The sequence below is a fragment of the Buceros rhinoceros genome, unplaced genomic scaffold (genome assembly GCF_000710305.1).
Source record: "Buceros rhinoceros silvestris isolate BGI_N320 unplaced genomic scaffold, ASM71030v1 scaffold7790, whole genome shotgun sequence".
NCBI lineage: Eukaryota > Metazoa > Chordata > Aves > Bucerotiformes > Bucerotidae > Buceros > Buceros rhinoceros.
Window position 1 is genome coordinate 130,139 of NW_010391383.1, and position 13,608 is coordinate 143,746.

A 13,608-nucleotide genomic window follows, 5' to 3' on the forward strand; every position below is an offset into this window, starting at 1 on the left:
TGAGAACAAACCATCCCAAACACACATGACAGTAGCAAAATAAAGAAGCATTTCCTGCTCTAGAGACAGGTTCAGATTTTCTTCCTGCTGCAAAGCTTACCAACATTAAATATTTAGCAATGGGTGCTATATCTGCTCTACCAAGTCACTTGCCTGTTCAATATTCTCATCGTTCTATTTCTTGCCCAGAACTCAAATTTGTCTTTGTCTTTACTGACACTGAAAGAAAAGAAACAATCATTACTTCCCTCACAACGATGAAATTAAAATTGAACTTCCAGCCAGAATTATCACTTTGAGTGACAATGTAAAAAAAAAAATTAAAGATAAAAAGGCAAATTGCAAGAGTTCAAAGCACTAAAATAGAAGCACTTAATTTTCTACAGGTATTGCTTCATTCATTAATTCAGCCAAATCATTAATTTGTATTACTTTCATTATCTTTTCTCAATATTGAAAAGTGCAAATAGCAAGAGAGGTAGCACCCTGAGGGCACAGCAACACACCTTGCGGACAAAGCTGCAAGGGGGCTCAGCTTGCCCTGGGACTCTAGTGATGTAAGGGAGAGAGAGGTTCATGCTGTCCTTCAGGCACGCACCTGGGGCTTCTCATTGTCCAGTCCGACCTCGCTGCAGTGAAACACCCTGACCCTGCTCTTGAGTATCTCTGCTACCTTCTGAGAGGTGTCCAGCAGCCCCACCACTCACTGCAAGGCTTTTTATTCCAAATCAATCACCTCTGACCAAGAAGAAAGTAATTCATGGCTTGTCCTTGCACAGCTGGGACCTGTATTCACCAGCAAAGAGACAAGTAGTGGAGGGCAGGTCTGACTTCATGCTGCCAACTGTGCAACACCTAATGGGACACCCCAATAGCATTAGTCTCTTGCTATCACCAACACAAGCCCCAAAGATGGAGTCTCCTTAAAGGCACCAGGTCACCTTCAAACAGAGCCAGAGGGGTCTAGGTGACACCCTGGGAGAGCACAGGGAAACAGTACTGGGGCACACCATGCCGGAGTACCCCAACAGCCCCCGGTCCATGGTGTCTTCCTGCCAGTGTGCTCCCAAGTGCTCTCCATAAGTGGAGACAGAGACGTCCCTACTTGGAAGTTGTCTACCTGGAAATGGTTATGGCCAAGGGTAGGAGAAGTAGAATGACATTAGGGACCTTCATACCCTACACAGCACTCCCTGCTTTAGAGAGAAATAAGGCAGAAATTTTCCTTTAAAGGAGTCTTAAAACAGAGTTGGGACATTGTGGATTATCTCACAGATCCTGGTACACACACACGGATCATCACAGGGAGGGAGGACAGTAACGGTTCAGCTAAACCACAGCTCCTGTGGTCCCCAGGGCTGGGCAGAGCTGAAATGCCTTCCAATAGCTTCAGCCTTGCCTGGTCCCACACACAGCACCCTGTGTCCACTCCCATTCCCAGCTCATCAGCTGACGACATGCCTCACATCCATGGATGAGGCATGTCCACAGCAAAGACAGATCTCTCAGAAAAGCCACTTGTTATTGTAAAAGGAGAAAAGGGCAAGGAGACACAAAGAGATGTAAAAAATGCTAAAGATACATTGGTGGCAAAAAAGGAGCATCTTATTAACATGCAGAGTAAAAAGAATAAGGAAATTTAAAGAAATCATAATTTCGATGACTTGAAAAAAATCCCATTGCCAGGCAGGTTAAATAAATAAACCCCAGGAAAAAAAACATTAAATTCTCAAAGTGAGGGAAGTGGGGGAGGGAGGGGTGGGAAAATCAATTCCTAAGCAATGCCTGAAGTTTGGGAGTCAGTCGTCACCTCCTCTTCATAAAACAGCCTGGAGTGAAACAGCTCTTGGGTCAGTGAGGGAGGTGGCTGGAGGAGAGGGTGCTTCCCTCTACCCCAGCCAGGTGCTGGGGCCACTGGGACCCAGCACTGCTGGCAGAGACATGGTTGTGCGTGGAGAAGTAATCTCCTCCCCAGGTAAGGAGATTTTTATTTTAATTTTGCACTGGTCGTTTTACACGGGAAATGTCAGCTGAGGGAGGGGAGTTAATCTAAGCAGATGTAGCTTAGCACAGCCACAAAAACATCCAGCAGAGAAAATAAAGACAGCCAGGGGTAATTTCACCAGACCTCTCTTGCTTCTTATTGCCCCATTCCTTTCTCTTGCTGGAAAGTCACACGTAATTTTTAACATGTGAAACAGGTGTATTACCCTGCCTCAAAACAGCAGGTTAACACTGACCGACAGAGGCACCATATGGGAATCTACAAAGGACTAACCTCTTTCCAGCTGTATATTTTCTATACTGCCCTCACCCTGATGGTACACGAATGCTTCTGCTGGACTGGCCAGGCTGCGCCCCTCACAGTAGCGCCCCGCTTCGTCCCCATCCCCACTGTCGGTAAGAAGAACCAAATTAAACTTTTGCTCAAAAGAACTTTTGCTCAAACAAGAAGAACAACCACTCCTGAAGCTGAAGAAGCTGCTAACGCCACTGAGAGTATATTTTGGGTAAGCCTTCTAGGACAACAAAATAACACAAGACTCGGGTGGACCCAACATCCCTGTCTTGTGTGTTTGGTTAGTTGTTGGGTTCTTATTTTTTCTTTTTGTCCCCCCTCTCTTTAGCCACTTTTTGGGCTTTTACTGTACTGAAGTTCGATGATGGTGGCTGAGACACTATGAATTTGGCTATTCATAACCAACCAAGTTGGTATAAAACCTCTCTGAGATGAATGACATGTTGGCAGCGCAAGGACCAGCAATAGGCACTGACCATCCAACTTTGCTCAGAGGAGCTCTCAGAAGCTTTTTAAAGGAAGATCGTCCCCATGGTTCAGACTGAATCCATTAGATTACCCTTCTGTCCCCATGGTCTACTGAAAGTGGTGAGGCAAGAGCTGCTAAAAAAAAAAAAAAAAAGCATGTGGATGGCTTGAAGCCTCCACATTTCCAGCAAAAAAGGCAGAAAAATGGAATAAAACATGTTATGAAAGAGACCTCACTGTTTTTCAGAAGAAAACCCCTCCCTGATTGATGACTTCACTATCTAAAGGCAGGGAGAAGTCAGTATCTGCAATCAGGCTTGCCCTGGCTTATGTCTGTCCTTGGAAACTCTAAATGTGACCACACATGGGACTAAAGAGTCAAGAAAAACCCCAAGAGCTGTCTTCTTTTTTTTTCCTGTTCTGTAGGTTTACACATCCTCAGTAACAACTGAGGAAAGAGAAGTAAACTATTTCCAACATTTCCCATTTTCCTTGGAAAGTGGTAGCAGTACAAACATTTGAGTTCTCCATCTCTTCTCTTTGGGACCTTGTTAGCAACATCCCTTAACAGCTCAGCCACCAGCACAAGTCTGGAGATCAAGTCTTATGAGAAGAAGCTGACGGAACCGGCGGCGTTTAGCCTGGAGAAAAAGAGACTAAGGGGAGAAATGGCCTCAAGTTGCACCAGGAGAGGTTTAGGTTATTAGGAAAAATATCTTCACCGAAATGTTTGTCAAGCCCTAGAACAGCCGGCCCAGGGCAGTGGTGGAGGTATTTAAGAGACATGTAGATGTGACCTGGCAGTGCTGGGTTATTGGCTGGACTTGATAATCCTAAAGGTCTCTTCCAGCCAAAATAATTCTCTAACTTGAAAAAGCAACCATGTTTCCCTGTCAAAGCACAGGTGTAGGGAGCATCTCCCCAGAGACGAAAGGGTAAATGCAGACACGCATTCCTCCCTGACACAAAGAACTCAAAGGTGTCATGATGCTATGTGGCCTGCCCAGCTTTACATGGTAAATGAACTTCACTGAGAAAGGGAAACATGGTCCTCTCTGCTCTGCTGCAGTAGCAGGGTGTGATAGTCCTCACCTTTTCCGTCACTCCAAGACTACGCATTTCCTTAGGAGTCAAAGTCCAGCTGTCTGTCCATTTCTCCCTCCTAAAATACCTTCTCTAAGTGGGATTACACCCTCCCCACGGCTCCTGGGAGTCAGAGCAGCCCCTTCCGCACACAGAGAAGGATGTCTGCAAACCCTGCCACCATGTCCACACCACGGGGCTCGGGGTACTGCTGTGGAGAAGGACACCATCTCTCTGAAAACCCTTGCTGGGCCCTCAGGCATGGCTCAACTGATCATGTCTGTAACCTGCTCAAATGCTTTAAAAGGTCACAGTCACCCTGTCAGGAGCAGAGCACTCTGGGTGTAAACCACTCAAAGAAAAACAAAAGCTTCACCAGCATCTCTGATGTAGCAGCTCCTCATCAGGCAGCTGCCCAGGCCCCAGCACACATCAGGCTGCTGGCTCAGCAAGAGTGAGACAGCTCCCCAAAAGCATCCAAGTAAAACACAAGCTTGTATTCAAACCTGCATTTGAAAAACAAGGGCAGGGGCGCTGACAAGCCTGGGCACATGGCACAAGGTGGGAGCTAAGAGAGCTTCTAGGCAGGAGAGCAGAGCTCCCGCAGAACCCTTGGAGCAAGCACCCCTCCAGTTAGCACTCTCCTCCTGTCCAAGATGGAGCACAGCAGCGCGAGCTGCCCATGCCACAGCCCCCATGACGAGCAGTCGCTGTCTGGGGCAGAACAGGAGAAAGCGTTAAAAATCCAGCTCCTCCAGGCTGCAGGTAACAGCAGAGCAGATCCTGCCTCAATTCTTGGCTTCTGTACAGAAAACACCCTCCAAAACTGCAGTTCGAGGCTGAAGCTAAAACAAATAAGAACCATGGTGCAGGTCATAAGAAAATAAGCTTTTTCTGTGTCCCATCCCAGATTTCTAGGGTTCCTCCAGCATAGCTCACATCCATGCTCATGGCTGGTATCACAACGAACAACCGGGAAATTGAAAACATTACACTATAAAAGATAGTTATGGAAGAAAAATCTGCCCAGATGTTTTTTTCAGGGCAGCTGTCACACTGAAAAGTTCTAAGTTTCCTGTGCAAAGCGAACTCGGAAAACAGAAATGCACGTGAAGTAGATGGGAATCATTATGAAACAAAAACCACCCAGATGTGTTAAACATGTTCTATTTTAAACATGCTCTACATGCTTCTTAGGCTGCCCTTCAAGAGGCACCCAGGTGAAAAGTCCAAGTGACAAAACCAATCCATTTGAGGGACAATTTCAGATAAATAAACCAGATCAAGCATGAGTCAGCTCCCTGGATCTGAGATCAGAGCAACAGCAGAGCAGAGGGCATGCACAGCATGCGCTGTTAGGAACAGCCCCTTCCAGATTTCCTTCATCGCTCAAGAAATCTCCGGCGTGCAACAGCACGTGGCCTGCATAAAGAATGTCATCTGCTTATGTACTGCTCGGGAACTGATGGCAAGAATATACACCAGAGTCCAGCTCTCAATGGAAACAAGCCAAAATAATTCCCTTACCTTCCGTGAAGCTGCCTGTAAGAGTTATGACGACAAACACTTTGCCTTCTGGCTCCAAATCCACCTGAAAAAGTAAAGGAAATGTTAGAATGTTGCTTTTCAAGGCAGGATTTTGCATGATAGATCTTGCCAACATTTGAGAATATATATATTCTCATGCACTCCCTTATTTTTACAAAAATGTGAAGCATCCATGGTTTAAATTGTTCAGTACTTCTCGGAAAAAGAAAGAATCAAGTTCCTTATTTTTTCTGGAGCCCTGAGTGTTGGAGCTGAACAATCTCAACCTTGCTAGAGGAAATAAAGATTCAGAGGGAAGAAAAGAAAGAAGAGAAGTAATGTTAACCATGTACAGATCCATGTGCATCTGTTTGGTGAATTATGTGCATATTTTCCCCATTATTTCTTATCCCATTGAAATTGTGTCAGTCTCTCAAAACACCATCAATGATGGGGTAAACCCTGATTTCTCACACAAATCACCTTTTGGCCTTAAACCATAGAAAAGCAGAAACTGTTAGTGCTGTTACCTAAGGACTTCTTGCTGTTTAATCTAAATTCGATGGAGATACAGAACATAATTTTAGGGATCCAAGATTCAATCCCAGCGTCAGTCAACCTGTCCTTGAAAGAAGGTATTTATTTTTCATTTCAGAAACATTTTTAATTAAGGTTTTGCTTTTGGGAGCTTTTTTCACTCACCAGCTAGTTTTTAGCAAAAAAATCACAGCTAAGGATCCCTGAAGATTGAGTCAGAAATCTCACTTTAAAAACAACAAACAAGGAACGCCCCCATATACCCCCAAACTGCCAGGTTAATACTAGCAAAGAGGATCCTCACACTTTGTGGGTATTGATCATTTCTGCAGAACAGAAATTCTGAAAATAGACCTCTCTGAAGGAATGACTAAACATGATCATTCAAACCTGCTCTGCTCTTGTGCAGCCACCTTTCCTGGGCCTGGCAGAAAAAGAGACAAGTCTTCCCTGTCAGCAGCACCGAGTTTCCTCACGGAGGTGCCCAGGATTTAGTACACCTTGGTGTGCACACTGTGGAGCAGAAAAATATTTCCCAGTCCTGCGAGAAAGAATGATGAGCCCAGCTCCTTTTTTCTCTCAGGTAACGCATGACATATCCTGCCAACACCTGGATTCCTGTCCAGCGTTAACACATACCACATCATCTAAATAAACCTCTAACCATAAGCCAAAGTTCCCAGAGCAATGGTGTAGGGACCACCACGAATGCAGACACTTGACCATGGCACGCAAAACCCTGCCACGCACCCACCAGTCCTTTCAGGGGAATAACATTAAGATATAGGTAAAAAAGAAACTTGATCTCTATATATCTAACGGAGGAGTCAAATAATCACGTCGCAAACGGACAGGAAGTACCTGCACGGCTGTACGTGGGGGAAGGAGGTGTCTGAGCTGGGCTGACTCTGCAGCATTAAGGTACAGCAGCGCTTTCTGCTGGTACCTCCACTCCTAGGGATGTTAACTGCAAATTCGCCAACACCAGCCCAGAGAAAACAGTGTTCTGGGGCAAGTGGGGGGGATGCAGAGACAGCACACACCATTATCATTATGTTTCCCTAGTCTACAGTCTGTTGCAGAAGTAGAGAAATTGGTTTCTTACCATATTGGGAATTTGTAGGATGAGCAGAGCAAGTATTTTCAGAGAAAGGATGAGAGAATAACCCTATTCGCATGTCTCCAGCTACAGTCCAGAAGTAGCACACTGCTACCAATGGGATACAAAACAGGGAGGCTAGAAATGCTTGGGAAAATCTTATCAAAATGGACACTATATTTTCCAATAAAAAAAGCCAACAAACCACCAAACCAATCTCACAGGGAAAATTTAAATTAAATATTTGCTTTGACTCAATATTAATTTTCGTGTTTGCTCGGGCTGCTTCCTGCACTGGTTTTAGGAAGCTGTATTTGAACAGCCCTCTGTCTCCATTAATATGGAACATATTCCCCAAGTAAACTTCAACTCCAGTGATATCATGCATCAATTCTGCCTAAATTTCAGTTCACTGGATAGATCGCAGCTTTGTAAAGAAATTATTCTACCAAGAATACAAAGTAGCTATATTATATATTCATATACATTCACCCAAACTGATTTATGGGACATCAGGAATTCAGATTTTATCGGAAAATCCTTACTTAGGTTACCACAACCATTCTTCAGTGCCTATCATTTCTCTGCCACTCTCCAAACACAGCGATACATTAGACTCCTGCCTTCACATTTGTAAAGAGGATCCTTCCTCCCTTCTTCTGGTCTTCGGTGGGATACGGAGCAAATCCTGCACTCTTTGTTTAGTCTAAGAGCAAAGGCTTGTCAAGACAGTAACAGTGGAGCTGAGTCCAGGAGATGCAACAGCATCGTCCACTTTTGACAAACAAAAACTGGTCCAAACTCTGGGACACACCTTGCTCTCCCCATCACTACAAATGGGATTCCTCAGCCCAGGGTAGCACAGAAACAAACAGAACCAGAGTAATTCTGAAAGTAATAGCAGGAGAGTAATAAAACAATCTCTCTCCCCTCCAAGATTAAAGACCAGTCAAATCCCCTACACCAGCCAAGCAGCTGGACTCACATTATACCACAGTTCAAGGGCACTCAATAAAGAGGATCTACCTACACACACAATCTCCTCATGGCACACGTAAGCAGGATTTAATGAAAAATTACAGCTGAAAGGCTTCAAAACAAGGACTGAAGCCCCAGCGTGCTAGGAGCTGCTGAAACTCTGCACACTAGCACCCTGATAGATGCAGGACCAATAGTGAAGTCTTGTTCAATATGAGAGGCTAGACCAGACCGGAATTTCTCTGGTCTTAAACTGACAGCAACCACAAAAGATAAACTATGAAACAAAATAATTAAAAATAATAGACCACTGGAAAAAAAGTCTGGCTCTTGGACCTGCTGCAATCTCTTTAAAGGTGAAATTTGACCGGTAAGCAGCAGCCAAAGCAATACCTGAGATCAACTCCCAGATAAGGGGAATGTGTCTGAAACACAAAATAATCTCTGACCTAGAAAACTGAAAGGAAAATGTCTGACTGCAGGCCTGCCCTCCCATGAACCTGCCTGAGGTCAGATGACTGAGCAGCTCCCGGACAGCTACACCCACCTGATAGAACATGGTTTCTCCTGCCATCACACAGATGCCCTGTCCCACAGTCACAGAACGTGGAGCAGCCTCAGGCAGGCAGCAGTTAAATCCCGTGAGCTCCTCACACTTGCCAGCCCACAACCCGCGATGCCCGTGCAGCCAGACGGATGCGCACATGCTGAGCCAGCGTTCACAGACAGTGGCTTGCTAAGCCTGGGCCCTAGGGCTAACCTCAGCCACCCCTGCAGCTCAGTTCCATCATGCTCCTGCCCCTGCTTTACGCTGTCATTACTGCCCTTGCGCTTTGTGGCACAGCTATAAAACTAGCGCATGCTTCAGGATAGCTTTACCGACCCAGCAAGCAACTGCAGCTGCATTGGGGCACACAGGAACATGCCCGTAACCATCTGACAGCAGATACCCACAAATGAGGAGTGTGGTACCCTCCTTCTCCCTCAAAAGGAGGAACTCCTAAGACAAGTCCTCCTTCAATCTCTTCAGTCACTACAGAAGTATCACTAACACCTACTTCCACAGACAGAGGACTTCTCACCATGCTGTGTTATTTAATAAGATTTGACCACCTCAGAAGGAAGCAGCTGTCAAAGGACTGGTCCTCCAGCCACGGACTGGATAACTATCGAGTGACAGCTGGCCAGTTCTGGCAATGCCAGTACCTCTCAGCATCAGCAAACACCCTCGGGATGCAGCCTCACACCGGCAGTGCAGGTGTAACACACGTACCATGCACACACCAAGTTCTGTTTCTCACTTGTTTTCTTTCTCAGCATTGACCATGGCTGTTTAAAGGGAAAAAACTGGCAGGGGCCACAGTATTATTCCTGACAGAATTACTGAAGTCTAAAGCAGTCCAACAATGGAGCTGATGCTGATCTTCTTTCTCAAGCAGGAGAGGCCCAGAGAAACTCAGGGAAACCCAGAGAAACAACAGCTGAAGGCAGCACAGATGATGCTAAGGGGAAGCTCCTGTATCATAATATAGGAGCTAAGTGATATAGGAATCTGTACGTATTTGATAACAAGATTCAAAGAGTAATAAGTACAGCGAAAAGTTTCCCAGTGCCAAGATCTGTGTGACACAGGATAACTTCTTTTAGGGAATCACGGAATTCTGCTTGGAAGGTTTAGCGTCAGAGCAGGAGATGCACCACAGTGGGTTGAAAGTCCAGTTGTACTGGGAGAAGCCTGAATTTTTATGTGTGTGGTATTGCAAATTCTATGAGGTATACTCATCTCCGAGTAAACCAAACTAAACCAGTGGTGTTCATCATCACACCACTGGCACACATAGCTGTAAACAGTAACCGCCCTCCCCTCTCCCCGGTGCTTTTATCCCCAGCCTGGTCCACCAGAGAACAACAGGGAGAAAAAAACATTGACTTTCGGGCTGGTGTAGAGGTAACTTGGCCACGTTTTATCTAACTGGGAGAGGAAAGCGTGCTTATCAGTGTAGTAAAGCCTTAATCGCTGCTCTCTTCAAGTTCAAGGAAATGGAAGATAGCACGTGCCTCCACAGCACAAAGGGTGGATAAGATCAGCTGCTGGAGCTCAGGAACCCCCTTCGTATCTGCAAGAACAACACAAGATTTTGGCCCAGAGCTAAGCATACACTTTTAACTTCTGTTGAATGTCACAGCCGTACCCAAGAGTGAAAACAAACACTGGAGGATTTTGCCAAGTGAACTGGATGTGAGCAAGTACGGACTGATGAGTCCAGCCGCGGTTTCGTTACACTTCCAGTGTGAGACGCAACACTTTGGCAGGGAGGCTGAACACGGGACCGAGGAGGACTTCGCTCCTAATTCAAACCACTCACTTGGTGCCCCATGCCTGAACTTGCTGAGATCGAGCAGCTCCGCATGACTTCAAAGGGAGCTGCAAGGGATCAGTTTCCCACAAGGAGGGGCCTCAGTCAACCATCTCACATACCTTCTTCAGAAAAGGACTGTACTAACATCATTCCCGAGGACTAGGCAGGTGTTATTTACTTCCCTTCTCTGCGTTACAAAAAAAAAAAAGCCACTTTGGGAGTGAGCGAGGGAACAGATGCAGAAGACTAAAACAGGGCTCCTTAATCATATGCATTCATGCATATAATAAAAACTGGTCGCGTGTGATTCATCAATGGAAGAGGTTTGGAAAACAAATTCAGAAGGAGGGTAATCTCTCAGGCAACATATCAACACCCAGCTGAAGCATCCACTGAACTCGACGAGCAGGTATAGTCAGTCGGCCTCTGAGAGAGCCCGGCCTGCCTCGGTGAAAAGCTTGCTGCAGATGGGAAGAGGCAGATCTGAAGGGTGGCTGCCTTCCTGCGAGTCACTCGCTCTCCAAACTGAAGACAAGGAGGACCTCCAGGATGAAGAGGCACCAGCATTAATTCTTGCAAACACAAGTTTAGAAGATTTTTTCCTCCCTTGCCCACAACGCATATTCCAGTCCAGGAAGCCTGCTCTGAAGTACACTGAAATATTTTTATTGGGGAACCTTTTTATTGACATTGGATAGGGCACAAAAGATGACTGCCTTCACCCTGGAGCCCAGGACATCCTTCTGACGTTACTGCTCCGTCCTCTCTTCCCCACAGGCACAATTAGTAAGCATCCTAGAAGTACAGCCTTTTTCTGAGCCATGTCAATGCTGACGTGGCCTCAAAAACAGAACAAGCCAGACACTTGCAGTGAATAAAGCAAATATAAAAGCTACCCGGGGACTTAATTAGCTTAATTAAACAAGTAGCTATACCTTTTGACTTCCTACACAATTTTTAAATTTAATTAACAGAACTGCATATATAATCAGTCATTTGCAGAGGCAATTCCCAAGGCTCTGTTCAGTTGAAGAGCTGAAAGTCTGGGTTAGGCTAAAGCTGTTTTTTCACATGCCTCTAGTTATTTCTTTTAATTTTTCTTGTTTAAGCTCCTAACAGATCATGCTTATGGAATGCCAGATCTTTCTGTATTTTAATAAGATAGCACCTCCACCTGAGCATGCCTTTGTTGGACAGGTCAAGTAGCAACTTTTTCAGCTGAACACGTGGTGTCTGGATTAATCAGTCCCTCTTGTTCATTTTGAGGCCGACAGACACCTGCCTATCAAGTCAAGCACCTCTGAAAAATCCTTAGGGCTCTCTACTACAAAGGGGTTTTTACTTTTCCAGACAACAGATTAAAGTATTTTTCTTCCAAATGCACAGCATGCAATTTTTAAGATTTCAATCAGTGTGCCTAAAAAAAAAAAACAACAGGTTGTCAAGTGTTTTCTCTTTGCTGCAAAGGCTGCAAGTGCTTACAGCAGTAATGTGCCCCACAGGTGCCTAGGGCAGATGCAGACAGTTTCTCACAACCCATGGCAAGCTCAGTGCACAGGAGGTCCTAGGAGACATCACTTGGTGAACAGCAGTGACCCCAGCTCTTCCGCCACCCGAGCTTTGGATCTGGTGCTGCCAAACAGCAGCATCTCCCTGCTACCACCAAGATTTAGTTTTGTCGCCATGTTTCAAAACAAAGAGTGAGCACAGAGTGACACAGCGCTGCAGAAAGGCTGCCAGTCTCACCTCCAGCTGGGAGGTCCACACACCATGCTGAATTCACAGAGCATCAAAGCCCTCACAGCTCACCGATTCCAGTAGATGCATGATTAGACCCAGAGACAAAGCCTGGCCCCTTAAGGTCAGCCTGGCAATCTGCTCATAAGGGACAAAGTCGACATTTCTGCCTCTGGTGACAGTAACTGCCAAAGTTTCAGGGAAAAAAGAAACCTTTCCAACAACTATTACTGCCATGTGTTTAACACTCTGGAGGTAAACCCACAAACGGGTGGAAAGCTAGTCTCTCCTAACTCCTATAACCAGTTAGTCCAGCTATTATTTGTAATATTGTCATTCTAATTTTTTGTTCCAGGACAGCTGCTTAAAACATTACTTTTGTTTTCAGTCAAGCTGCATAATTATAAGCTGTGCCCCAGCCATGAACAATCATGCATAACTAATGACTCTTAGCCAATCCTGGACTCTTTAATCAATTTTAGCCTGGTTTCACCCAAGAGATTATCCCCTCAACTGGAGATTTGCTCAGGCAGGAAGAACAAGGGCTGCAACAAGATTTACCTATCCCGTGAAAATTACTGCCAAGAAAACCTTCTTGAAGGGCTACAAATAAAATATAGATTAAAAAAGGAGGTTTCAAATCTTAAAAAAAAAAATTTCAAAAGCATCAGCCAAAGCCTGCTCTTACTGGAGTGACACCAGCTTACACTGCTTTGCAGAAATACCTCTAACACAATGAATGATTTATGAGTAAGAGTTGCAGGTGGCTGCTCTTTAGTGTATTTGAAAAAAACTGTAGGGTTATGAAGTTAAAGAGAGAGACACAGACACACGATTAGTTCAGGGACTATTAGATCTTTGTTCTCCTTATAAAGAAAAACAGCAACTACTCTCTGGAGAGATTTCTGATCTCTTTTTCCTGAGTTATCTGGCACAATTGCCTGTTTATCAGTCCCACACTGCTAAAGTTTCTTGACGATCAGCCACTGACCCCAGCAGTACCACTGCTAAGCAAGAACACGTTCCTTCAGAAATTTCAGTGAAACTCCAAATGAAACAGGGGACAGGGGGATTCTAAGAGTCCCATGCATGCACCGCTGTCTGCAGCGGAGGAGGTCTTTCATCCACAGCCCCAAGACAAGCGTGGGGCTAGAAATGACCAGGGTGGTAAACAGGCCGAGAAGAAAACAGGAAAGATGTTCAGACTGTAGCAGTAGGAGACCATTCTCCGAGGGCACAGAACATGCCGAGCGTGGGACAAACTCTGCAAACTGTCCACAAACTGCAAAGCAGCTGGAACTCCCACCTCAGAGCCTTCCCCTCTCGGTTCAGCGGGGTAGTTTGTTGTTGACCCTCCGCAGCCGGGCGCACGGGTTGGGCAGGAAGGTGGTCTCACATGCTGCTGACAGCTGCTCTCAAAGCCGCGTGGGCGGCCTGAGCTTACCACAGGCAGCTCTGCCATCACCGGGGTACCGCCACGCTGCGGCCTGCGGCTTCCTGCCCTGCACAGCTCCCGCAGC

The 13,608-nt window shown here is 45.7% G+C and overlaps 1 protein-coding gene across 1 annotated transcript in view; it reads right to left on the reverse strand.

Moving 5' to 3' along the window:
* The window catches only part of PRKCH (protein kinase C, eta), a gene marked incomplete at its 5' end in the record, with an annotated part of 117,704 nt that overhangs the window by 86,012 nt on the left and 18,084 nt on the right, over positions 1-13,608 (reverse strand). Inside the window, one exon of the mRNA XM_010141560.1 lies at positions 5,378-5,441. Coding sequence (XP_010139862.1) covers positions 5,378-5,441 — 64 coding nt within the window. The remainder of the gene's footprint in view (positions 1-5,377; positions 5,442-13,608) is intronic.